At 40.2% G+C, this 27,499-nt stretch overlaps 3 protein-coding genes across 5 annotated transcripts in view; 1 reads left to right on the forward strand and 2 right to left on the reverse strand.

Moving 5' to 3' along the window:
- The first annotated feature begins 1,760 nt into the window (after window positions 1–1,760).
- LOC117900870 lies at window positions 1,761–2,238 on the forward strand. Its single transcript, XM_034811394.1, has 2 exons — window positions 1,761–2,004; window positions 2,083–2,238. Exons 1-2 carry the CDS (start codon window positions 1,767–1,769, stop codon window positions 2,160–2,162), a joined length of 318 nt encoding a protein of 105 aa, XP_034667285.1. The 5' UTR covers window positions 1,761–1,766; the 3' UTR covers window positions 2,163–2,238.
- Window positions 2,239–8,321: 6,083 nt separating this feature from the next.
- LOC117900867 (zinc transporter 2) overlaps window positions 8,322–27,499 on the reverse strand; it is a 33,813-nt gene continuing 14,635 nt past the window's right edge. For 2 of the 3 annotated variants that reach the window (XM_034811392.1, XM_034811391.1), the window contains 4 exons: window positions 20,766–20,945; window positions 9,557–10,106; window positions 8,923–9,070; window positions 8,322–8,503 (listed from right to left, as the gene is read on the reverse strand). In XM_034811392.1, the coding sequence (XP_034667283.1) occupies window positions 8,358–8,503; window positions 8,923–9,070; window positions 9,557–10,106; window positions 20,766–20,945 (1,024 nt within the window). In that variant the 3' untranslated portion in view covers window positions 8,322–8,357. Of the gene's footprint in view, window positions 8,504–8,918; window positions 9,071–9,556; window positions 10,107–20,765; window positions 20,946–27,499 lie in introns of all 3 variants that reach the window. The other variant, XM_034811390.1, reaches the window with a different exon arrangement.
- Window positions 14,305–14,975, reverse strand: LOC117900869. The gene has a single exon (XM_034811393.1). It carries the CDS (start codon window positions 14,815–14,817, stop codon window positions 14,335–14,337), a length of 483 nt encoding a protein of 160 aa, XP_034667284.1. The 5' UTR covers window positions 14,818–14,975; the 3' UTR covers window positions 14,305–14,334.

The following is a 27,499-nucleotide window of genomic DNA, read 5'->3' on the forward strand; positions in this document are numbered from 1 at the left end:
GAATGAGCAAATTTTCAAAAAACAAATATAAGCTGCGGAACGGGGTGGGTTTGGCCACTGCTAATTAATTTATTCATTGTGGCTATAGTAAAGCTCCAATAATGCCCCAATTTGGTGATCTGATAGATATGGTCACATGGTTGATATGGTTTTTAGTTTTCTGCTATCTTCAAAATTGTAGATTTGGGAGGTTTTCGCCCTTTTGCGGAGGCGGAGGGGGCGTGGCTCTTTTTTGAAATACACTTGTAACAGTGTGAGCACACAGAAGTATGGATGCAAAATTTGGTGGCTCTAGCTTTTATGGTCTCTGAGATCCAGGCGCTCAACAAGACGGACGGACAGACGGACAGACAAACAGACAGACATAGACTCGGCTATTGATGCTGATCAAGAATATATATACTTTATGGGGTCGGAAACGTTTCCTTCTGTGCGTTACATACAACCGTTATCCGCACAAATACAATATACCCTATTTACTCTTCGAGTACCGGGTATAAAAAGTAACTTTGCGCATACACATCCATCATTTTAATATTTTGCTGTTTCGGCCGCTGAGGGAGGTGGCTCTTGCGACATTTTTTCTTTAAAGCTTTATTAAGCAACTGCAATGCATCCGTTGCGGGGCATTATATTGGCAGTGCAGCCCGCAATACAAGCCACGCTACTCCGCTCCGCCTGTTCGGTCACCGACAGTCAGTTGTCGTGGTGGATCGGAAGCGGGAGGGGTAAATTTCCCGGGCTTTCCACAGTACCCGTACAGTTGTCACGGCTTCCTTTTCATAGACAAATATTGCACTCGGCGGCAAATGCCCTCCGGCAGGCCCACTACTTTCCCCATGCAGAGGCACGTTCTTTTTCTTTCTTTATTTCGTTCTTTTACGCCGTTTTCAACGAACGATCCACGTGCCATACTGCCTCCACATACCGAACTCTGCCCCGCCTAGCGGCGGTACTATGTACACAGTATGGCAATGTCGCGGCTTTTCTTTTCCCTTTCTTTATTTTACTGCGTACAAAACGCCAAAGAGGGTATGCAAAACACGTGGGTACGCATAAAAGCTGGCAGAATCATATCCTACCGCTAATGGGTATAGATAGTCCCAGAAAACCATGACAAATCAAACAGGGGACACAGCTTAACAGTTAATACAGATACAGGCCATTAGGCTATAATTACCTCATTTCCACCTCTACTCTACTTTAGTCGAGATTCCCATTAAAATAAGGTTGCATCTGATAATTGTAGCAGGTAATCAGTATCATTTTCATAATATTTAACATATCCTCCAAGCTCTGATCGCAATCGCTGAGAGTGAGACGAAAAAAAGTTTGAGGGAGAATGTGCTAAATCTATCCAAATGAGACGTCGCAGTACTGAATACTTTTAATAAATTGCTACACTATGGTCCCTCAATGTATACATGATGAACTACATAACATGCATGTCCAAAAAAGCGAGTCTAGGTCCAACAGAGTTTCAATCTTCTCTCGAAGACAATTGTAAAGCCCAGGAGCTTCTACGCAATGACTCGATTTAAGAGTTCTGATATGTACAAACGATGATTTAAATCATTAAATATACATTTGTACCCTTTGCACTAAACTGCAAAGAACGATGTGTTTCTTATTCCATATCGGTATTCATAGTATGCCTTTGCCTATAATTGTATCAACAGGCATTGAAAATCCGTAACAAATCGAGCGACAAATAAGATCCAAGTAAAACTTTGTCTAAAGCTATAGACTCGAAAGTTCCTTTCGCCATGAGGTTGCTGCTACTGTTTCTAGCCGTTCTTTTATTGGCCTCTCTACAGGTTCTGATGGGACAACGTGACAATAGGATGCCGCGAAGTTTGAGAAGGATGCAAAGAAGATGCCAGAAAATTTGTGATAGTAAGGGCCCCCACAGCCATTGTATTTTTGTGGACTTGTGCTGGAAGGCGGTGGCCGCATGCGAAGTGGCCACGATTGCATGTTACGCTAAACTGTATAAGGAGCCAGGTGAGTGTTATGTACATACAAATGTAGATAACTTTAAACAAACAATTCTAAACTGTTCTGAAATATATACAACTTCAGGTATACAAAGTCAACATTTTATTGTCGGAAAGTGCACAAAAGGCCTTAAAAAATGTGAAATTACAGACGATGACAATTAATACACTTATTTTACTATAGTACTTTTGCTATGCAGTCGTAAAATTTAAAGCAAAAATAAATAAAACCGATCCACGTGCCACACTACCCCACTTCTGCTCAAACCGGTAATGAGATATAATCTCGGGAGATATACAAAAATGCAGAAATAATAGGAAGTATAGCCCGAAAAGGTTTTGAAGTTGTTTCTCAACAGGCCAACGACCCAGTGTACACCTCTTTACTTTTCTATGCATGATTTAAAGAGAACAAAGTAAACGTTCAGAGTTTCCCAAGTTAGTGTCCTGTTTCAAACCTAACTGAAAACCGATGGAGAGACTTGAAAAGTAAATGGTGAATTGCACTATGGGTAAAAAGCCCGAATTTTTGGCATCTATGTAATTTTTTTTGGGTAAAATATTTGAATGCGACTTAACTTTTCTGATTCCTAAATATCCAGATAGAACAAAACTGGTTTTAGGAGATTTTTACCTAGTACCATATGTTTTACTAGTACCATATATGTACTAACAATTACACGTGTTTTCTGTGGAATATTACTTTTGCACAGCACACCACTGCACAGAAGTTCAAGTTACTTGTTATTAAGAAAATATTATAGAATCACGTGTTGTTTGCTGCTTTTGGCCCGTTTTTTCCCCCTTTCGAAAAATTTTAAATTTTGCAGATGCTTATGAGTTCACTCATGCAGCCGCTGCTGGAGGTCTGGACCAACAACAATCGTGAAGCAGACGCAATAAATTGTTGTAACTTAAAGAGTATTGACAAAAACTGACTAAATAAAGATGAAACTATTACAATTCAAACGAAAATTATCCAATTTATTGCTTAGTTAAACAAGTACTAAGCGAAATTCAATTGTACGTTGGAGCGATTCCAATCAAATTACTTCAAACCAAACAATCATTCAATCAGTCAATCAAATATATTTTTGAAAAGTTCTAAAATGTTTTAAATGTTTTTTTATCATAATAAATCTTTTGAATACCTTTTTTTATAATAAATACGACGTAAATGGGTTCCAGTTTGCATGGGGCGGGAGGTAGGCGGTGTCCAAATGACTACATTTTGTTCCCGAAATTTTACTTTAGTCTAACGAACATTAATGCCAATTTGTAGAGCTCTAGCTCTTTTGGTTTGGTTAATGCCAAAAATACGGGCTTTTTACCCATAGTACATTGGTGCAAATACGTTTAAACTAAGTATTTGGCCAAAAACGTCGTTTGAGCTTCCCTTGATAATGCTGATGGGTATCGCCAAAAACAATTAAAATAATAGTGGTTTTACCGAATTAGTAATAATAAAAAATTACTTTACAACTTTTGATATTATTTGAGTTTTTGTCTTTGTAGAAATTATTATTCGTTATTTTCTGATACCCATTGCTGATGCTATTTAGCTTTAATCAATAACAAACTACATATGTACATATGTACATACGAGTATGTACCAGAGAAGGTGGGTCATATTGCATAAAAAATTTATACTAAAAGCGAATCCTGTTTTATTTGATTAATTTTTGTTTATTGTCATTTTGCATGTACAACGTATTCTAAAAGTGATTTTTTTGTTATCTATTTTTGTTTTTGTGGTTAGTAAAGAAAGTTTAAATGGTTGTAATGGCGTTTGCAAAGAACCCAAGTGTACTATTTTTATTATTGAAACAAAGTTTGCGATATATTTCTATCTACTTTATGCACAATATGTACATATAAAATCAACATTTTTGCATTTCAAGGTTTAATATTTTGAATAAATCAGCTTTTCTGATAAACAAAGTTCTGAACAGCCAGATCAAAAATACTTAAGTTATGTGAATAAACAAACCGATATCTCTGAAAAAAGCTTTAAAAAAAATTCTGACAGAAAAAAAAAATTGTTATTAGACCATTTCTAAGCTCCATATCTTTTATATGCAGGGGGTTTGGTTCCTTGAGCAAAAATCGTGTCGGATGGGGAATTGGAGCCGTGGAATAATTGTATTAAGAGGCAGAGAAAAAGCGTCACAAATCGAGCGTGAAATAAGATAAACGTAAAACTTTCCACCATGAGGTTGCAGAGACTGTTTGCAGCCGTTTTTTTTATTGGCCTATCTTCAGGTTTTGATGGGACAGCTAATCAACAAAATCATTGGAACGGTTTGCAAATAATTCAAGGTAAATGCATGAACATTTGTAACATTTGGGTTGGCTGTCGGTAGCCGAATGTGAAGTGGCTACGCCAAATAATATTACACAAAGAAGCAAGAAAGCGTTTCAAAGACAACATGACAACAAAAACATGTTATTGTTGGTAATTGCACAAAAGAGCATAGATGTACAAAAGTACAGTGGATAATAAAGCTTAATTGCTTTGCAAGTGACAAAAATGATTTCAAATGTATTGGAACAATATATTAAGAGTATATCATGCATTTTTATATTACTCATTTTTGCTGTTAAGGCGGGTATCCGCGGAAAATACAAATTCCTGTCAAACTAAAAAAAAACTGCTCCAGGAACTTTTCGTATGCATTATTGGCAAGCCTTTGGGCCTGTCTTCAGCACAGTGAAAAATTCTTTCAGTAAAATGATTTAATTTTCAATAAAGTCATGGGAGAAGTATTATTTTGACTGCGACGATCAATTTCGACTCTCTTATTCGTTTTTTTACTCTTCACTCCAGGAATAATTGTAAACTATATATTCCGGGCCTGTCTACAAGCTGTTCTTGTACACACGCTCTACGTATCGATACGAATCTATGTATTTCCTTTACGTTGCTTGATACTTAACAAACGAAAAGGCAAACGAAAAATTTCTGAAGCACTTATTTATATGAAGTTTGACAGGAATTTTTATTTTCCGCGGTGCTGGGTACCCAGCTTCAACAAACGAAAACGCAAACGAAATATTCCTGGAGCAGTTTTTATACGGTACTTTATACGGAAGGAAGCGTTTCCGACCCCACAAAGTATATAGATATATTCTTGATCAGCATCAATAGCCGATATAGTCGATATAGCCATGTCTGTCAAATTAAATTAAACATTTTTAACTCCTTCCCCTTGTGTGATTACCAGGTAGCTGCTAGTCGGAACCACGATTACAATCAGCCCAACTCATTCTTACTCTCTTGTCGTGTGTTTTCGTTTCTGCTTTTGTTGCGAGCTGCCGCTGCTGATGTTTCTTTTTTTTTTGTTGCAAGTATTTTATGGCGGTGGTCGTTTAGTGTAGTGGTCCCCCCAGTGTAGTGTGCATGCCACGGGATCCATTCTGGATATGGCACCGACAACCATTCGGTTTATATTGAAAAATTTGAATGCTAGTGAAAAGCTTTAATTGTCGCCGCCATTTCTGTGTGTCACATGTTGGCCTCTGTATTGGGCTTGGGTGGGTCATTTAAAAGTGTCCGCAGCCACAGCCGCTGCTGCCCGTTATTGTTAACAATATTTTTCAATACGGGTTTCCCTTGATTAAAATATGCAATGGACAATGTTTCCCGTTTCCCATTCGACTGGGAATGCCACGGGAATGTATATGCCTCCCCTTCCCCAATCGTCGCCAACCCATAAGATACTTAAAGCATTTTCACTTCATTCTTGCTTACTTCCTTGAAGCATATGATCGCAACGTGTATAAATATTCCAAAAATATATCTGCAAGTCTTAGTCCGCCCATTGGTCGGCCCCCAGTCTCCATTTTCCATTTTTCGGTCTCATCTCATGTATCCCAAACATTTTCGCGCCCTTTCCGTTTACTTTGTGAATTTTATAATTTACACTTTTCTCTGTCTTATGTTTCTTGTTGTTTATCTCTTGGCTCAGAAAGTTCCAACTGGCTAAAAGTTTTTAATGAGCAACGACGTTAGACGTCATCGTCTTGGCCCCTTCCCCTCACCACTCTACAGTTCGAAGTATTTACCTTCACCCACCATAGCATCGGAGCATTCTGCCCCCGCCTTTTCATTCCCCACGCAACACTGTTTAAAGAAAGTGCACGCGGAATCTTGCAGAAAATGTATTGTGAAAATGCAGTTTTTCAAGGGGCTAGCCGCGAGCAAAACATAGCACGTGGGGGATGACAATCAATTTCCAGAGATTTAAGTTTACCAAGATATATAAAATTCAATTAAATTTGTCTCAATATTTTCACTAACCTCGAAATATCGTAATTTTTGTGTACGCAGCATATTTCACACGTTTTCAAAACATTTCACTGTAAAAAATGTTTTCTGAATTGTTTTGCTTATTTTTATTTATGCTCTTTTACACTTACAACGAGTAGGGAAGCTTGTGAGACGCGTCGATCGAGTTGCAACTTTTATACATTATACATTTATATATACATATGTAAATGTACATTTGTGCACACATTCATATATATGTATGTATGTACATACATAAGTATTTGTGTAACCTTAGTCTGATTAATATGCACATATGTACATACATATGTATGTACATATGTTACATTATAATTTTAGTGAATTTTACATTTTGTATGGGTATTGTCAGTTCTGAATAAAGCTCATCTCGAATTGAAGCTTTGGTATGGAATTTATACCTATCTTGGCCAAAATCCCTAATGCGTTGAGGAATGAGGCAGAACAATTGAAATTATGAGATTGAAATCAATTTAAGTTATTAAATACAGTAAGTAAATGCATCTACAATCTACGATGTTGCTGAGTAAGTAGCCCACCCACTTACACACGCAATTCATGACTTCTGTTTTGCAGCTGGTTGGTGCCCCTTGTATTGGTGAGTGTTGCATGCTAATTCACTTAAAGCATGTGTGTGGCTGCACAGTCTGCATCCATCTGGCTGGCGCTGTGCCGATTCATCTGCATTCAATTCCAACTGCAGGTCAAGTGGCCGCCAAAGCAAAAGCAGCAACGGGAGAAGCCGAACTAAACGAAATCTTTCGCTCTCTCTGCTGTTTTTGCTCTTTTTAGCACACTTTGTGTTGCGTCTGCGCAGGGTGTTGGCTCTGGGAGCCGGGTGGAGTGCCAGTTCCACCCCGCCGAACCTCTGAATGCCGGTGACTTACTGCAACTTTGTACCTTAGCTAGCAGGGCCACGTCGGATTCTTCGTTTGACTAGAATTTGCGGCATTTGTTCGAGGTGGCAGCTTTGTTCTTTGTTCGCTTCGAGCATGAAAAACTTTCAACAAACTGCCGGCGATTAGTCGCCACACAACACCATCAACAGGAGGTTTGGGAAGAGGAGTGTTAGAGCCTTCCACGTGGGAATCATATGCCGCCTAGAGAGAGAGAGTTATGCCGCCCAGTTTGACGGTCAACAATTAAGACTTAATTTAAAAGCGTCGCCTCGTTTCGGTCCACACGCGAAACGTTGTCCTCGCTTACGCAATGGCCACATGTGAAATTATGCATAATGATATCGCCAGGTGTGGAGTGTAATGGAATGGAACCAGGTAGTTAGGATGGTCTCAGATAAGCTGATGGATAGATGTTTATACCCGGTACTCGAAGAGTAAATAAGCTATATTGTATTTGTGGGGAAAAAATTTAACACACAGAAGGAAGCGGTTCCGACCCCATAACGTATATGTACATATATATTATTCATCAGCATCAACAGCCGAGTCGACATAGCCATGCCTTTCTGTCCGTCCGTCTGTCAAGAGCAGCAACGCCGCTAGCGATTGCAGAATAGCAGGCAACGGACAGATCGTGTCCAGAGAACGGCAGCTTAATAACTTTTATGCGTGTCTGCATATCGCTCATGCGTCGAATTTGATGGAAAATACATACATACATACTTCACGAATGGGCAGTATACCAAAATAATTTGAAGACCATATCCTCATATGGTTAATGGTTTACACTTACATATATTGCAACCATCTATTATTCTTGATATACCCTCACCCCAGATGGCAGCCAAAGTGTGGCTGAAATATGTCCTGTGTGCCACATTATGCAGATTCTTTAACAGCTAATCCCCGTCCCTGGGTGAACCAGGTTTTGATGAACTGCCAGTGATGATGGGAAATATGTAAACGGAAAAGCAGCAACACACATTCATGTACGTTTCTTTATAGTTTTTAGTGGGTTTTTTGCCTGGTCTCTTGCCAGGACATGTGGATGGGTAAGTGACTTAGCAGATACAAAATGTAAGATACATAAGATATAACATTTAAGATATATAAGATAACATTTATATATTTCAGATATTTCTGGGTTTGGGTCTTCTACTTGGCCGGCACATTGCACTGCATGCAGCTCTCCATCTGGGCCGTATAGTCCTCAATTTGTATGGTCGTCTCGAAGAAGTTGTAGCGCAAGTGTACCGCCGAGGTTGCTGCATCCAGTATCTGCTTTGGATTGGCATTGGATCCTGTTTGAGTGTAGGGCAAAAGAAGGAAACGATGAAGCGATATCAGCGGGGATGATAACATTAATGAAGGTCGGTGGAAGGAGCAGGAGCACAGCAATCCTCTGCCTCGCTCTCCCTTTCAAAATTGTCCACGCTTCAAAAGCCATTTCAAAAATAATTAAGCTAATTGCGCACTGACTGCCCATGAACATGGGCAAGTAGCAGTGCAGGCAGCAGCAGGAAGGTATGCCAGAAGCATCACTGTTGGTGGTGTGTTGGACAGGCCGGTTAAAACAACAGCAAATCCATTGGGATAATTACCATACCCAAAGCACGTGGGTCGACGGGAGCCATGGACAAACACATGTTTCAGCAACCTTTTTGGCCTGTTTCGAGGCATGGACACACACGGACGGACACGCCGGAGGGCTGCTACTAACCAATGGCCAAATGCGCAGATAGCGCCACTTTATTAATGCTCAGCGCCCAGATGCGCAAATTGTGGACCCGCTCAACGCCCTCAATGGCTTGGAATATCTGCAGCACTTCGGCATAATGCATATAGTTGGGTGTACCCTCCATCAGTACCTGTTAAAACAAAAAAAGGAAAAGGCAAAAGGGCAAGTAATGCCTAATTAATTCTGGTTTTAACACAAACATTCAACCCTACACGTAGTTTACTTTTTTGTTTTGCTAAGTAAACTTGTATCCTTGAATTTTTGGGTATTCAAACTGCTTGAAAACTGATACAAATAACCATATCTATCAAATTATAGGATTCAATTATGGATAGTCATGCAATCATGCAATTCATGCAATGAATGAGGGAAATTTTAAATGATTTTATTATTGCGTTTCATGCCGAATGCTGTTTCTTCTCTTGTTTTTCGATGGATGATTCAAGTCACGAAAATGATTTTCGCCATTTAGAATTGTGTTTGAAAATTGCATTTAAAGAGGGTTTGAAATTTAAATTGTTTAAATGATTATCTGTTACATTTTAATAGGTTTAGCCGAGTGCAAAATGTATACTCTCTTCGCACAAATACTAATCCCCTTTTTCCACCCACTTACCAGCAGGGCATCCTTCATGATCGTAAAGGTTGTGAAGAGCACAATGATGGAGAACACAAACGTGCAAATGGGATCAACGACGGAGTACTCTGGCCAAAAGTAGATCACAAGAGCTGCGACAAACACACCAACACTCTGGATGACATCGCCAATCACATGGATCAGGGCCGCACGAACATTCATGTTGACGGCCTCACGACCCACCGACCCGCCGTGATGATGGGCACCCGGCGCCGTCTCGGCCAGCACGGCCGCAATTTCCAAATCCAGTGTAGGATCTACCAGCTTGGCATTCTGATAGGAGTAGGTCGGCAACCCGCTGCCCGGCAATTCAGCATCCTCGAGAGCAAAGGCCACACCGCCCTCAATGCGCTCTGTGGGAGAGGCGGCGCATGGCGTGGATGTGGCATGGATATGCGATGGAAGCCGACCCGTTTTATTTGACTTCTTCGGTTTCTTGGATGTCTTGCTGGAGTTGCCGGCGCCATGGCTATGGCCATGACCGCCGCCCAGAGTATGCGAGTGCCCGTGCTGTAGTTGGACACCCATTCTGGGGGTCGGAAGAGAGAGAAAAAAATTGAAAACGTTATCACAAATATTTAATATTCTTGAAAATGTTGCAAGAGCTAGTGGTGTTGTGTGGCCTCATATCCTCACTGTCTAGGCCACGTTAGCAACAGTACCAAAACAAAAACCCATCCCAAAAGTGGGATTCTTCTCCTTCCTTTTTCGAAGAGTAAATAGGGTATATTGTATTTGTGGTTGGAGCAATATTCTCATTCATATTCTCGTTCTCTTTCGTAGTGACCAGACGTGTTTTTGTTTTGCGCTTCGTACTTTCTTTTCTATTTTGGATAAAAGACCGGTGGGTGTTTATTTCTAAATTAATATCTAAATTTGCATACTGAATGCCTTACAACTTTAACCTGTCCTGATACGCGAGTGCATGCCTGTTATTTGTGTAAAAATATAAAGTTAATCTCTTTATTTTGTGCGTCGTTTTGTCGTGTGCTTCTGCTTTTTATACCCGGTACTCGAAGAGTAAATGGGGTATATTGTATTTGTGCGAATAACGGTTGTATGTAACGCACAGAAGGAAACGTTTCCGCTAGAGCCACCAAATTTTGCATCCAGACTTCTGTATTCTCACACTGTTACAAGTGTATTTCAAAAATGAGCCCCGCCCCCTTCCGCCCCCTTCCTTAATGCCTCGAAGTGCACTGTAATGACTTTTTATCGCTCCAGCCCCTTCCTGGCTCCTTTCAACCTCTGCAGTAGTTCTCTTGAGAGAATTACATTGGTTGATGATCTAGGTGTTAAACTAGACCCCAAGTTAAAGTTTTCTGAACACATTTCTACCATGGTGAATAAAGCCATGGGTGTGCTTGGGTTTATAAAGAGGTGGTCAAAGGAATTTGATGACCCCTATATAACGAAGACTCTCTACATATCGCTTGTTCGTCCGATTTTAGAATACGGCTCATGTGTATGGTGCCCTCAGTACAACATACATCAGGACCGTATTGAATCAGTACAGAAAAACTTCTTATTATTTGCCCTACGGGGCCTCAACTGGGATGCAACTGTGAGACTGCCATCCTACCGTAGTAGACTTCTTTTAATAAATCTTCCATCCTTAGTTAGTCGTAGAAAAATGCTTGGTGTAATTTTTATGCACAACTTGATCAAGGGGGATGTAGACAGCCCTGACTTGCTGAGCCGCATAAACTTTACGATTCCCATTAGACCCACTAGAAACTTTATTCCTTTGTTCCTTCCACTATGTAGATCGAATTATGCCTCACACGAACCCTTTAGGGTTTTGTGCTCGGATTATAATTCCCTCTACCACATTATATCCTCAACTAACTACCTTCCTCTTCTTAAATCTCTTATACTTGATCAGCCTACCTCTCCCGTAGTTAGTTTCATTTTAGTTTTGTCTTGTTTCCGATTTTGGTAATTTTTGCTTGCTTAGCTATAGTTGCTCTAGTTTAGTTGTGTTTAACTCTAATTTTCCTCGAACATCTTGCCTAACATCTATCTTTCCTGCATGCTCGCGACCGGTTCGGTTAATCGCGCCGCGCGTCATGCGGCAGCGCCCCTCGGTCGGTTGGGCGAGAGGAGGGCTGCGTTCTGCTGGGTTCCGCGCGTAACAGGCTTTGGCTTGGTGTCGAATGGGCCACTTGATGGTGCAGTCATTTAATATCAACGTCCAGGCAATTTACCACCCATAAAGTATATATTTCTTGATTAGCATCAATTGCCGAGTATCTGTCTGTCTGTATGTCTGTCCGTCCGTCCTTCTTGTGCGTCGGCAAGTTCTCAAAGACTATAAGAGCTAGAGCCACCAAATTTTGCCTTCACACTGCTAAGCTAAAAGAGCGTGTTGACGTGAGAAGTTATTTAGATGTAGAAGTAGATGACATATGTACATATATAGAAAAAATTAAAAATTTAAAATTTGACGAAAACTACTACGGTACAGATGTTCTACTGAGTATCGGGTACAAAAGCTGTGACGCGTAAGAAGCGTCTCACACGTCCCTCCTCGTTTTATTTTGTTTGTTGGTAGTAGAGAGTGGTATGGCGGTGTGCGGGCAACTCTTTTGCATTGTTTCGTATTTTATTTCAGAATTTTAATGTACCAAAAGCACTACCACAATCGGGAAAACAGACAGGTCACGCACAGTGCGACCAATAGTATGCAGAATTGTAAGGCATATATTAAATGAAAATGAACAGAACGGCACAGGCGTGAAAGTAGGGATTTAAACAGGGAGAAGACAGGATTTTGTAGATGTTTTTGTAGAAATTAGAGTATTTTCTGAGCTATATTTTACGATACTAAATTAAATTACTTTAACTTAAGCGTAAAAGAAATATACCCTCTCATCAAAATACTTAAAGATTGTGACATATTCGACAATTGCAGAATTGCACTATAAAAAAGGAATCAACATAAGCTTTGGTAATAGAATAGTATTATGTGAATGTATTTGAATTATATAATAATAATTATTTCTTTACAGATATATTCCGCATAATTCCCAAACAGTGATGTTGTTCAGTTATTGCACTTGAATTATTTTGATAAGCTGAACATAACTTGCTTGAACATAAGCTTTGGTAATAGAATAGTATTATGTGAATGTATATGAATTATATAATAATAATTATTTCTTTACAGATATATTCCGCATAATTCCCAAACAGTGATGTTGTTCAGTTATTGCACTTGAATTATTTTGATAAATACAAATAAATTAATAATATTGTCTCGTTGTAGAGCTGTGTCCAGAAACTAATGCTGTTAGGAGCGAAAATAAAGAAATAAGTTTTGATACTAACAAATTATAGAATAATCGCTTTCAGGTAAAGAATTCACTGAAATACACACAATGTTTTTCTTTTCAAAAAAGAAATTACTCCATCACACTGTAATCGAGAGTTGAGCCCTATACATCTCTCTCACTCTGATTAAACTCCTGAACCACCTCTGTTCTCTGTACGGGAAGTTGTGTGCGAATAGTCGTCCCCCTCCATTCCCATGCTTCGCTGTGTGCCCGTGCCAAAAACCGAAACCCCCCAAAATCCGAGTACCATTTGGGGCTGGGGTTGGTTCTGCTCCAGTTGCTGCATACGTCCGGATGCATTGCCGCATGCAAATACAATTGTATTGTCCAAAATGGCAACCGGTTGACTAGTCTTCACTGTACTCCCATCAACTCCTCCTTCCAGCACTTTCCCCACCCCCGACCCGGAATACCCCGTATGAAGCCGTCCTCAAACGGCATGCATCAGGCAGTTAATAGCTCGGCACATTGACTTTTTATTCATTTTAAATGCTCCGACATTGTAGATTTATGGGTTTTCTATTTGGGAGGAAAAAGGCCATGGTCGGGCCAACCGACATGCCAAAACGGACAGCGGACAACGGACAGTGCCGATTTTAGCTGCTGCTGCTCCGTTTTGTATGGCTATTCGGCTGTCTGACTATGTATGGCTCCACTCTTGTCCGCCGGCTGCACTTAGCCGGCTTTTTCGGGGAAAACAATGCACTGTGTGCCGGGGAATCAATAAATAAACTAGCATAAATTACGCACAAACCATTGGCAGCTCCAAACATAAAGCGCAAAGTGAACAGTCACGGAATAGCAGCAGCAGAAGACTCTGTGAGGATGTGGGTGTGCCCCCAAAAAACAACCCATTCCAACGACGACGATGTCGATTTGCGGCTAATTGACGTAACTTCAATTGTTGACTCAAAGACAATTTGATTGTCTTAAAAACATATCACGTCGCGCCGTAGGGCACGTAGAGCAAAAAAAAATAAGCAAAGCTGCTGAAAGGGGTGGAGAGCAGGTACTGAACATAAATCGTCATTATGGCTATAATAATGATCCGATCTGATCGTTATTCCGCAAGCTGATAGATATGGCAATTCTCTACGAAACTCATCTTCTCTTCTCATAACTTCAAAAATTCGTCTTTCAATAATAGTTAAATCCACGTAACACCCATCATTTCTTAATCATTTACCCAAAAGACAATACTTTTTCCACCAAAAGACAATTTTCAAAAGAGTCCTCAAGATGTCTACCACCTAGGAATCCTCTTGCATTTCTCTTTCTTGTAGTTAATTTCGAGAAAAAGTTTTTTTATTAAGTTTTCTGCACTTTTACTCGTCCGTATGTTTAAAGGAAGTTGGTGTAGTTGGCATGTCTAAGGCAGACCACGAAAAAAATAAATAAAAACACCCGGTTGTAAAATGCGCGTTAAGATGAGCGCAATAAACGTGTCCACTTGTCGTTATCCCTGTATGTCTTTGGTTTTGGTGCTAGTCTGAGTCTTGGTTTGCTTGGTTCTGCTGCTCGTCCTACGTCCATGGGGCGACAGCTTAACGAGCTGCGCATCCGGATGCCAACCAGGACTGTGAGCCAGAACCCAGAGCTCTGGTGCACATTCCCGACACAACCCGAGACATCCTGGAGCAGCCGGCAAATCCTGGCAACAGTCACATACGATACCCAAGCGAGACCAAACCAGGGACCAGACCAGATGCCAAACACAAACACACACACTGAGAGAATCCCAAAGAAAGCAGAGCCAAGGCGAGTTTTGTCAAGATATTCGCTAATATTTATGTTCCTGTCAATTAAATCAGGGTATGTCCTATACGTTGTCACGTTGCCAGCCATCCAGCCAACCAGCCAGTGAGCCAGTGAGCCAGCTATGGAGCTCTCGTCCGTAGTTCGCATGGTCCCAGAGTCATGGCTGGTGTTGTCATGTCTGCTGTCGTTTGTTGGCCACTAACGAGGCGAGTAAAGATGCCGCAAAATCAAGGGAAATGCTTCATTGCGCGCTACAAATTACAGCGATACAGTTGTAACAACAATGCCATAAGTTAGCCCTGGTGGCAGTGGCAGCGAGCAGGGGGTGGGGTCTCTTGGTGGGTTTTGGCTGGCCGCTTATGTTGGGGGAATGTCGCTCGCATTGGCATCTTTTTTCGCTCCAGAACACACACATACACACGCGGTAGGTCAGGAGCAGTGGCATGGAGAGAGAGGAAAAGTGGCTCCCGGTAATGCCTCGGCAATCGGACGTTCAAAGTCAAAAAGCGTATGTGCTTCGCATCGAATCCCTGACACCACAGTAGAGGCAGCAACACCACTGACCACGCAGCCAGGATGAATGAGTGCCTCCTGCAACACTGGAGATGGAGACGCAGCCTCGAAGCTGAAGCTCAAGCTGGCTCGGGATCTCTGCCTCTCGGAGCTCTGGTGCGCAATACAATTTATTTAGTGGCCCATCAACGCTCTCCCTCGCGTCTTTCCCATCTTTCCCATCTTCATCATCGTTTATATTTCTTCCTATTTTTTTTTCCACCACTCGCTGTAGCTTTTTTCTTTTTATTGTTTTTCTTTATTTTTTCTTCATGTGTGTTTGACAAATTATGGCCACATTTGGCCTGGGAAGCTGCTTTTCGAGAGAGCAAGCTACAGCCTGGGAGACCAGCACAGCGTGGTCTTAAGAAATTGAAAATAAAATTGAGCTGTCAGGCTAACAAGCTTTTGGCCAGCCCTGCCCGTCTCAAGTGGCTGACTGGCTGGCTGTTGGATGAAGCGTGGAGTGTAGTGGAGGCTCAATATTCACATGGTAAGTACACTAAGCATTTGTTGTACAATAAATGGCATAATATTTCTCAAAACTCAAGAAAAGACGAAAAAAAATTAGGAATGTGGTGGGGATAATGTTCTGCTGAGGTGCGTGTATTTTTGTATTTGTATTTTTTCGTTCCATTTTCGGCATTTTTCTAATTTAACTAAGAGTCCGGAGAATATAAAACCATACAGGAAGTAGCCTCTACTACAAATAAATGAAACTAAGTGAAAACCCTTCAATGCACTATGGGGAATTTGACCACTTTTTCAGGCCAAAACTCAATTTTTAAAAGTCGATAAAATCAAAACCCGTCTGTATTGTTACATACCCAAAAAATTAACAGTGCGCACCACTGTTAAGATAACAGCTGTTAAAGTCAGCTGTTTGATATGAACAAGCAAAATTACACTACTCAACCAAATCGAACTTTTTTTTTTCGCTTGGAACCAAGCGACTTTTTCTGATAGACTGAGGGCTTTACATTTTTTAAAGAATTGTGGTTGCTTTTCTATGGCAGAACTTTTTTTTTTGAAGAATCTTAAAAATTTAATATTTTTGTGTAACGGTTTTCTTTAGAGGTAGCGCTTCTTTTTCCACATAACTTACGTATCTTAAATCTGTTTGTAAAAAAATTTGTTAATCTGAAAACTGATTGATGCAGCTAAAAAGTCAACCCAAACACTTTGAGGCTTTAGCGTACCGTCTGGGAAATACCAAGCTTCAAAATGCAAAAGTGTTGATTTTTATACCCGGTACTCGAAGAGTAAATAGGGTATATTGTATTTGTGCACATAACGGTTGTATGTAACGCACAGAAGGAAACGTCTCCGACCCCATAAAGTATATATATTCTTGATCAGCATCAATAGCCGAGTCGATTGAGCCATGTCTGTCTGTCCGTCTGTCCGTCTGTCCGTCTGTCCGTCCGTCTTGTTGAGCGCCTGGATCTCAGAGACCATAAAAGCTAGAGCCACCAAATTTTGCATCCAGACTTCTGTATGCTCACACTGTTACAAGTGTATTTCAAAAATGAGCCACGCCCTCTTCCGCCCCCGCAAAAGGGCGAAAACCTCCCAAATCTACAATTTTAAAGATAAAAGAAAACTAAAAACGCCATTCCGTAGGGAATGACCATATCTATTTGATCACCAAATTGGGATCCGATTGGATCATTATTATGGCCACAATGAAGAAATTAAGTTGCAGTGGCTAAACCCACCCTGTCCAGCAGCTTTTGTTGCTTTTACACATTCTCTCATTCACACTCTGCTTCGCGCAGTGGCAGAGGCCTCTTCCCCTGACACGTCTCTGACTCATCCTCTGCCACGACTCTGCCGCTGCCTCTGCCCTGACTCTGCAGTGTGTGTCTCTAGGGGAGGGTGGCGAGCTAAAGGAGCGTGTTGGCGTGAGTAGTGTTGTTGATGTAGATGACAGATGAAGAGAAAATGTAAAATTTGACAAATAACCGCTAAGTTGCAGATGTAGTACTGAGTACCGGGTATAAGAGTTGTGACGCGGCTTAAGACGCGTCTCACAACGTTCCTCCTCGTTGTAATGTTTTTTTTTGACGAAATTTTTACTTTAAAAACTCAGGAAAAGCTTTATAGAAAAGTTTTTTACAACCAGATGTAAGATACTTAAGTTGTTTGAAAAATATAAGCACTGCCTCTACAAAAGCGTTACAAAAAAATACAAAATTTAAAAAATTGCAACAAAAAAAATTCTGCAATAGAAAAAAAACGAGAAGGGACGTGTGAGACGCTTCTTACGCATCACAACTTTTATACCCGGCACTCAGAACTACATCAGCACCCTAGCGGTTATTTGTCAAATTTTTTTTTCATCTGTCATCTACATCAACAATACTACTCACGCCAGCACGCTCCTTTTGCTCGCCACCCTCCCCTAGAGCAACGCACTACAGAGTCAGGGCAGAAACACGGCATAGACGCGGCAGAGACGCGGCAGAGACGCGGCAGAGACGCGGCAGAGTGGCGGCAGAAGCAGAGACGTGTCAGAGGCAGAGGCCACAAACTGCGCGAAGCAGAGTATGAATGAGAGAATGTGTAAAAAACAAATATAAGCTGCGGAACGGAGTGGGTTTGGCCACTGCAAATTAATTTCTTCATTGTGGCTATAATACTGATCCAATCGGATCCCAATTTTGTGATCTAATAGATATGGCCATTCCCTACGGAATGGCCTTTTTAGTTTTCTGTTAGCTTCAAAATTGATTATAGATTTGGGAGGTTTTCGCCCTTTTGCGGGGGCGGAAGGGGGCGGGGCTCATTTTTGAAATACACTGGTTTCAGTGTGAGCATACAGCAGTCTGGTGCCAGTCTTGGTGGCTCTAGCTCTTATAGTCTCTGAGAACTAGCCGACAAACAAGAGGAAAGACGGACGGACAGACATGGCTCTATCGTCTATTGAAGCTGATCAAGAATATATATACTTAATGTGGTCGGAAACGTTTCCTTCTGTGCGTTACATACATTCTTACATACATATTTGTGACGAACATTTTTTCTTTGAAGAGGCTCTCAACGTGTCTGGTAGCCCACGGAAGCATTAAACTTTATGGATATTGTAGAGTTATCAATCCTTGATCAAATGTATGTACATACATACATATGTCCTTTTTTTTTGCTTTTCTGCGCCTTCGCAGATATTTACATTTTCGTAATATGGCCTAAGGTTTGCAAATTCTGCAATTAAGCGGTAATTAAGTTTTGATAACGATAAGAGTTACTTGAAAACCCTTTGAAGACATTTTTTGAACAGTTTTTCGGATAAAGAAAAAATTTTACGGAAAACTTGAAAATGTTCAGATTGGCTAAATATGTGTAAAATCGTACAAATATAATAATGTTGAAAAAATTTCAGTATCTTTGCACTGACGTGCTGTGCTATTGTGTCCAACATTTCTACAACTCAAGAAAAAGAAGCTGCTTGCAGTATACAAGGAAGTCAATGTAAAAATCCAATTATCTTCTAGTTTAATTTTTAATAGTCCGGGCAAGGCTTTTTTAATATAATATGGCTTTGCTTTACATATTCCCGTAATTTCTTGTTTGATTCAATTTAAAAATAAAATAGAAATTCGATTTTCCACTGAAGGAACCACCTTCACTATTCCTTTCACTATTATGAACTCATCATATTATGAACAAAAAACGAAATAAAAAAATATTGTTTCGTTTGGAGGTTATTAATTCTTGCCACAAAAAGTAATCAAATTTCCCATAGTGCAATGGATGGCCATTTAATACCGTTGTTCGAACACGGAATGAGCGTAAGATGGCATCCGTTCGAGGAGCATCGGGAGGGAAGCACCAAACTTTACTTTAGTTCAATTTTCTGGCAGAATCTTTAGGATGGTTAGCCATGCCATGGCACCACTCCCTCTGGTCTTCTTTTGTCCAACAACATCTAAGCCAAAGCAGCAGTAGAAGCAGTATGGAGAAAGGAGAACGGAGAACATAGAGTTGCTTCTGCTGCACGTTTTTCACAATCAATTCACGTAATCAAACAATTCAAGTGGCAAACAGTGAAAATGCCAACGTCAACTGGAAAATTTTTGCACAACAACAAAAATATTGGTCGAACGGAGGTGGGGTGGGAGAGAGCTAAGGTGAGTTGACTGAGAGCGTGGGGGCATATGCATGTGTGTGTCAGGGTGTGTGCTGCTCTCAGCATTGAAAGTTGCGATTTATGCGCCAAAAACTATGCTTCGACAGCTACATGAATGAGCATGAATGTGGCAGGAGACCGCGAGGAAGGGGTATGACAGGGGCTGCCTGGCAGGTGCTGCACTCGACGGAATCAAAACAATCAGAAAGCGGGAGTGTTTAGGAAATTTGAAAAACGAAGACAATATGCTCTTAGATACGCATTGTATTTATTTTTAATATGAGAATCTACATACATAAATATGTATATTTCATCGATATACAAAGCGATATTCATTAAATTACAAGATTGTTAAAAAGCGAAGATCGTCTTGCGTCAACAGAAAGTGAAATAGTGAAGAAGAGAAATATAATTGTTGACTGATTTAATTTATTCTGAGAATGGAAAAATTTTGAAAAACTTGTATATTTTAAAGAAATATATACAGACACTTCTTTAGAAAAACGTGTCATTCATAAGAACAAAAATATAAGAGTAAAGTTAAGAAAGAATATTGTAAAAACCGATCGGAAATCTTCTCTGAAAGTCAGCTCTTTCCTTAGAAAAGTAAGCTGCCCCATACATATCATTCAAAAATAGTTTCCTCCCATCGAAAGATGGGACGCTCGTCACGTTGTGTCTCCCACCCAAAGAACACAAAAAGCGTAAACCGATGAAATTGCAGTTTAAAATCGTTTAGAAAACATTGTCAGCTATATTAATTTTTTTAGCTTTCCAAATTGAAATAAAATCCAATCGCGCACAGCGACAGAGTCTTCAGCAGGCATTCTATAAAATGTAGTCTGCATTGGGGTTAAGAGTAAGAGTAAGAGTACCCTACAGTCCGTCCCCAGTCTAGAGAAAACACCATCTTTGAGACTAGCCAAGGCAAACACCAGGCAAACTCCTGCTCGTCGTAGTCGTCGTTGCCCGCCGCTTTGGCCTTTTGTTGACGCAGAAGAAAAAAATCGCACAAATCGAAAGCAGAGCCATGGGAGGAGCTGGAAAAATTTTAAACTTGTGGAAAAAGTTGTCGCTAAAATGTGGAGAAAGTTGCCGCAAAAACTGGCCGGGGAAAAGGGAATGGGCAATGGCAAAGGGCTTGCGGATCGACGGAGAAACATTTCTGCAGCAATGTGCTGACCCATTTGCTGGCCCTGCCATGACCCCTGGGCAGCTCCTCCTCCCCTTCTCGCTTCCTGTTACGGGACAAGTTGATTGCGGCAATTGCAATTGGAAAACAGGGCAAAAACTTTACAGTCGCACAAACGGATAGACAGACGGAGTGACAGCACCAGACGGCAAACGGCAGAGCTTTGACATCGAAGATCTACATATGTATGTATGTATGTAAATATATTAGCAATTAACTTACATTACATTAACCAATATGGCCAGTCCCGATGTGATCAGCATGATCCTGGCATCCACATCAAAGTCCCCCGTAATGAGGCGTCCAATGGCCAGCCAGACGAGTATGCCAGTTATGACCCAAATCATGAAAACAGAGGCCATGGCGCCAATGACCTCGGCACGATACCAACCAAAGGACATCCTGTCAAAAGATAAGAATGAAAAGCATCAGAACTTAAGTTTAAGGTTAAAAGAAAAATAAGTATTTCCAGAAAATGAAAATTGCAATTGCACAGGAGAAACTTTTCTTCTGAAAGTTGCCAAAAGAATTCCTTAAAACTAGTCTACCACTGGAAGAGCTTTATATTTTTCAGTGTACATTTTAACGATTAGACTTCACACGTAACACATTTTCATCTATTATCCATCTATTTAAGAATTTTTTAAGTCTGGTATTTTTTTGTAACGGTTTTTTTCAGAGGTAGCGGTTTGTTTATTCACATATGTAACTTTAGTATCTTAAATCTGGTTGTAAAGAACTTTACTTATCTAAAAACTGATTGATGCAACTAAAAAGTCAACCCAAACACTTTGTGGTTTTAGCGTACCGCCTGGGAAATATTATGCTTTGAAATGCAAAAATGTTGATTTTTGTGAGGGGAAAAGTCAAACAAAAATTATATATTGTGTTCTCTATTTATTTTTGATTGACATGTGCATTTATTCGGCGTCGTTTAAGGGCCAAACATCCATCCTCGCTATCATTTCTAAATACGTCGGTAAATCGGTGATCAGGCAATCGCCGATCTTTTTGCACAATTTAGTTCAAACAACTTATTAACAGGAAAGCTACCCTGGTCATGTGTACCAAAACAGTTTACCAAGGTCAAAGCCTTTGTTAAAGGCTTTCTGCTTCATGATCTTCGATTAGTTAAGCCGGTATTTTCAGCCGGCCCTGACGGAGTTCCCGGCTGTGTACTAAGGTACTGTGCGTCCTTGCTTAAAATATTCACTCTATCCATCTATTCTTCATGCTTTCCCCCCATCTGGAAGGAATCTTTCATAATTCCTCTCCATAAGAAACATAGCAGGTCTGACTCAAAAATCTATAGAGGTATATCCAAGTTATCCGCTATTCCTAAAATGTTCGAGAAAATTTTAACTCCGCACTTGCAACATCTCTGCAAATCACTTATATCTCTAGCTAAACATAGAGTTATAAGGCGATCAACAACCACCAATTTGTTAGAGTTCACCTCCTAAATCAATAAAGGATTCCAATGTAACTTGCAGACGGATGTTATTTACACTGATTTCAGTAAGGCATTCGGCTCTGTAAACCACCATTCAAAAGCTTGAACCTTCTAGGGTTTCCGCCCAATCTGCTGAGATGGATTTAAACCTGTGTTCTAGGTCTCAAAGGGTCCTTTTCAAAAACTCCTTATCTTTACCTGTTATGGTTACTTCTGGAGTACCATAGGGTAGCTATTTAGGCCCCTCACTTTTCACACACTTTATTAATGACCTGCCTTTTGTCTTAACAAATTCTCGAATACTTATGTATGCGGATGATGTTAAGCTCTGTGTCCAGTATGAGGACATTTCATTTCACTCTCGCTTGCAATCAGATCTCAATAACTTTCAGTCATTGTTGTGCAAATATGTTACACCTTAATGCCTCGAAGTGCAAAGTCATGACTTTTCATCGCTCCAGCCCCTTACTGGCTCCTTTCACCCTCTGCGATAGTTCTCTTGAGAGAATTACATTGGTTGATGATCTTGGTGATAAACTAGACCCCAAGTTAAAGTTTTCTGAACACATTTATACCATGGTAAATATAGCCATGGGTGTGCTTGGGTTTATAAAGAGGTGGTCAAAGGAATTTGATGACCCCTATATAACGAAGACTCTCTACATCTCGCTTGTTCGTCCGATTTTAGAATACGGCTCATGTGTATGGTGCCCTCAGTACAACATACATCAGGACCGTATTGAATCAGTACAGAAAAACTTTTGACATTTTGCCATGCGTGGCCTCAACTGGGATGCAACTATGAAACGGCGATGTAGTAGATTACTTCTAATAAACCTTCCATTCTTAGTTAGTCGTAGAAATAAGCTTGGTGTAATTTGTATGCACAAATTTATCAAGGGAGAAGTAGACAGACCTGACTTTTAGAGCCGCATAAACTTTACAATTCCCATTAGACGCACTAGAAACTTCATTCCCTTGTTCCTTCCATTTTGTAGATCGAATTATGCCTTGCATTACCCGTTTAGGGTCTTATGCTCGCCTTATACTTCCTTCTATCATATTATATCCTCCACTAACTCCCTTCCCCTTCTTAAATCTCTTATACTATCCTACCTCTCGTTTTCTTTTATTTTTGTTTTGCGACATATCAACGTCCAAACATATAAGCAAAGCTGATAGACGGGGTGGGTGCAGTCTCTCATCAAGACAGACAGATATGGCTCTATCGACTCGGCTATTGATGCTGATCAAGAATATATATGTATATACTTTATGGGATCGGGAACGTTTCCTTTTGTGCGTTACATAAATCCACTTTTCCCCAACAATACAATATACCCTATTTATTTTTCGAGTACCGGGCATAATTAACCTGTATTGCATTAAGTTTAATATATTTTCTTCTATCTTCGTTAATTGAATCCCAAAAGAACGAGTAGGTACTTAATTGAATTACTTGCGACCAATCAAAGGAAGCTTCACTCACAGCTAGCTTTCCAAATAAACCTCAAAGAAAAGGCATGTCAAAAACAAAACTCTAACAAAACAAAATACACACACAAATTAATGTGGGATGATGTGTTTGTGGGGGTTACTGGTATCTATCTCTCCACACTTTCTATAGAGTTTGGGGTTGACTTTTCCATGGCATAGAATTCAGGCTTGACTTGATAAATGTGACCAAAATTACGTCAAATGCCATTTTAATTTGAGTCTCCATCCACTTACGCACACAGGTTTTAATTTTCATGTTATACCCCGTACTCGAGGAGTAAATAGGATACATTGTGTTTGTGCGCGAGAGTGGATGAATGTAACGCACAGAAGGAAACGTTTCCGTTGTCTGTCTGTCCATCTTGTCTGTCGCAAGAGCCACCGAAATGTTTGCCTCCAGATTGCTGTGATATCACACTGATCCAAGTGTATTTAGCCCCGCCCCCTTTCGCACCAAAAAGGGCAAAAATCTGTATCCACAATTTTCAAGACAAGAGATAAAAAAAAACGCAATTCCGTACGGAATGACAATATCTATTAGATCACTGCATTGGGATTAGATGAAATCATTTTTATAGCCAGAATGAAAAAATTAATTTGCAGTAGTTACCACCCGTCCAACAGCCGCTCATGAAGTTCTTGTTTTTTGTTGTCATTCCTTCTCGCTCGCCCACTCTGCCTTATGCAGTGTGCGTCACTGGGGGACGGAGGCGAGCTAAAAAGTGGAGCGATGTATGTGGATGATAGATGTAGACTAAATTTGTAATGTAAAATGTAAAAAATGTAAAATTAAAAAAAAAACGCTAAGGTACAGATATACTGACTGAGTGCCGGTTATAAAAGTTGTGACGCGTACGAAGCGCCTCACACGTGCCTCCTCATTTAATTTTCTGGGGTGTGGTTCTACTTAGATGATCATATTTTGGCAGTGGTGAAAACGGGGAGGCATCGCTCTCTCACCTCTCCCACTCCTTTTCTGTGCGATTATTTTTCCCTAATGTAATGTGAGTTTTGCATGTGCTTTTACCTAAACGTACATATGTACATATGTATGTACATATGTACTCGTGTATATATTTTTGTGTGTATAATTTCTTTCAACGACCAGGAGCTCGGTTTCCCTCTCTCCTTATAAAATTGAAATAATGGCAAAAGGCAACAATTTTGCCAGCGTGCTAACTAATGCGATGCCAGGTAGCCCCTAGGAGCAGGAGCTGCAGCAACGAATGTCTCGCCATAATAATACAATTTAATTTCCAGCAAACATCCGTCGTGTCCTCCAACTCCTACCCCATCTTGCCCACTCCCTGATGCATTCCCCAGATTCTGTCGAATATATGTATGTATGAATATATACGAGTAGGGTTTGTGGGGACGGGGATCGACGTCGTTGCTGTTGCAAGTGCAGCCATTTGCTTAATGACCGCCTGCTGCTGTCGGTCCTGCTGGCGGAGGAGCAGCAGCTACCTCAATGGCTGCAGCACACTCCCACAGTGGGTCCTGGCAGCACGATAATTAAAAATAAGTAGCCAAAACACTTAATTGGGATTAGCGAAAATGAAATATGGTGTTGTTACTTGTATGTAAAACATTCCACTTAAAATGCAAATCAATCTGGGAAAATAAAATAAAACATTTAAGACAAAAGCGATTGAAGTTTCGTGGCAAAAAAAACAAAGTTAAAGGCGAGAAAGGAAAGGATGCTGTTTTGTATATGTTTTTTTGAAATTATAGGTACAGTGTTATGTTAATGATTTATTTGATTATTTTCTATAGCAATAATATGCTTTCCCTCCGATTGATGCCCAATTTTATAAGATACGAAAAAGCATTTATTGGCTTCTAGTTCTAAGGTATTTTGAGTGATCTCTTAGGGGAATTTGATCAACTGCATTGAATCTTAATAATTTCAAAGAACGTTCACTAAAAACCAAACCAACTTTTTCTGAAAGATATGGGGCTTAGAAACTATCTGATATATTTTTGATTTCTATACCAGAACTTTTTTTAAGAATTTTTAGAAGCTGGTATTCTTTTGTAATGCATTTTTTAAAGGTAGCTCTTCTTTTTTCACAGAACTTAAGTATCTTACATCTGGTCAAACCTTGTCATTTTAAAAAGCTCATAAAAACATCTATAAAATTTACACAAACACTTTGAGGTTTTATCTTACTGATTTAGCTTACTGTCTGGGATATATTAAGCTTTGAAATGGAAAAACTACGATTTTTGCGGTTCGACTTTAAAAACTCTGGAAAAGTCGAAAAAAATGTTAGTCCTATGTAATTTATTTTTTTGTATACAATTGCGAAATGTTGAAAAAAATACCGAATAAAAAAAACACATTTTGCATTTGAAAGCCCTATTTGTATGTATACCCCAGACGGTAAACTAAAAGAAGTAACTGCTTGGGTTAAATTTTTACATGAATCAAATAGCTTTTCAGAATGGTTCTTAACAACAAAATCTAAGATCCTTAAGTTATATACACACCCGAACCGCTACCTCCAAAAAAAGCACTAACAAAAATACTAGTAATTACATATTAAAAACAAAATAAAATTCTGCCATAGAAAATAAAAAAAACCATAATTCATTAAAAAATGTTAATCCCCAAATCTATCAGAAAAAGTCGGTTTAGTTGCTTGAGAAAACAAAAAGTTCGATTTTGTTTATGAGTGTTATTAATTGGTTAAACAATGGATAATCAAAATTGAACCAGCAGTCGATTACTCTTCGATGAAAGCCAACATTTACTGTGATGAGAAAGATGATTATTTGGCTTCGAATTCTGAGGCACTTTGAGTTCTCTTTTAGAAACTCATTGAACTTCAATAATTTTAGATAATTTTTCCTTTAAAAATGATCAAAATAATGCAAAATAAATAGTATCTAGTTCACTGTGCTTTACCGTATATTAGTTTTAGGTTCGTTTTAAGTTTCATTTTCTGCGTTTGCCTCTGCAATTGTGCAAATGTGTTTTGTTTTGATAAATTAGGATTGTCAACTCGGCAATGGCGGCGCCACAATGGCTGGGGTGGGGCATGAGGATGAGGAGCAGTCCAAGGATGGGAAGGTAGAAATTCTGCGAACTGCTCAGAGAGAGACCTTCCTTCCCAGACCAGACTGAAGCTGAGGCTGAAAACTAAGGCCTCTCATTGCCACCACCAATGCCCACCACCAATGCCGACAAACATCCAGCAGCAGCCATGCAGCATGCAGCACCCATGCAATGGCAACCAGAAAGGACACAAGGCAGAGAGACTGGGAGACAGAGACTGAGAAAGAGGGAAACTGGAAACAGAAACAACATCAAGGGGCTATAGTCGGAGGCTGAGGCAACGACAGAGGAACCAACAGAAGCAGCAGCAAAATTTACAAAATTACCATGCAACACGCTTGAAATTGCAAAAGTTTTTCATTATTCACTTTGTGGCTGCAGTCGAGTCGTCGAGTGAGTGAGATTTTTGCATGAATGAGCAGAACGTGCCGCTTGCCACCCCAGCTGCTCCTGCTGCCTCTTCCGCCTTCTAGTTTGAGCACAAGATGGATGCAGAGGAGCCGCAACAGCAGCCGTAGCAGTCGAGCAGGGAGTGCTCTTGGTCCCAAAGACCAATTGAAAAATGTGCAACGGCCGAACCGTACGCAGAAGTAGCAGCCACAGCAGCAGCAGCAGAAACTGCAACTGCAACCGCAGCAACAACAAAAACAACAGAGCTACAACTGCAACAAAAGCAACCACACAACAAAATTTGAAAACAGGCTTTTCGCCTAATTAGACGATGGCGAATGGGGAAATGGAGGAACACCCGGAGACACGGCTGCTGTGAGAGACAGAGAGAGAGAGAGAGAGCAAGAGAGATGGAGAAAAAAGGAGGTACATGGGGAGAGCACAGGGCATGCCCATGTGCCTTGGGCACAGTCGAGCGACAGAAATTATGGTGGAGGCGCCACTGAAGAAAAATGGAATATAAATTGCAATGCAACCCCCTTTTAAACACACTAG

The sequence above is a fragment of the Drosophila subobscura genome, chromosome U (genome assembly GCF_008121235.1).
Source record: "Drosophila subobscura isolate 14011-0131.10 chromosome U, UCBerk_Dsub_1.0, whole genome shotgun sequence".
Classification (NCBI taxonomy): Eukaryota; Metazoa; Arthropoda; class Insecta; order Diptera; family Drosophilidae; genus Drosophila; species Drosophila subobscura.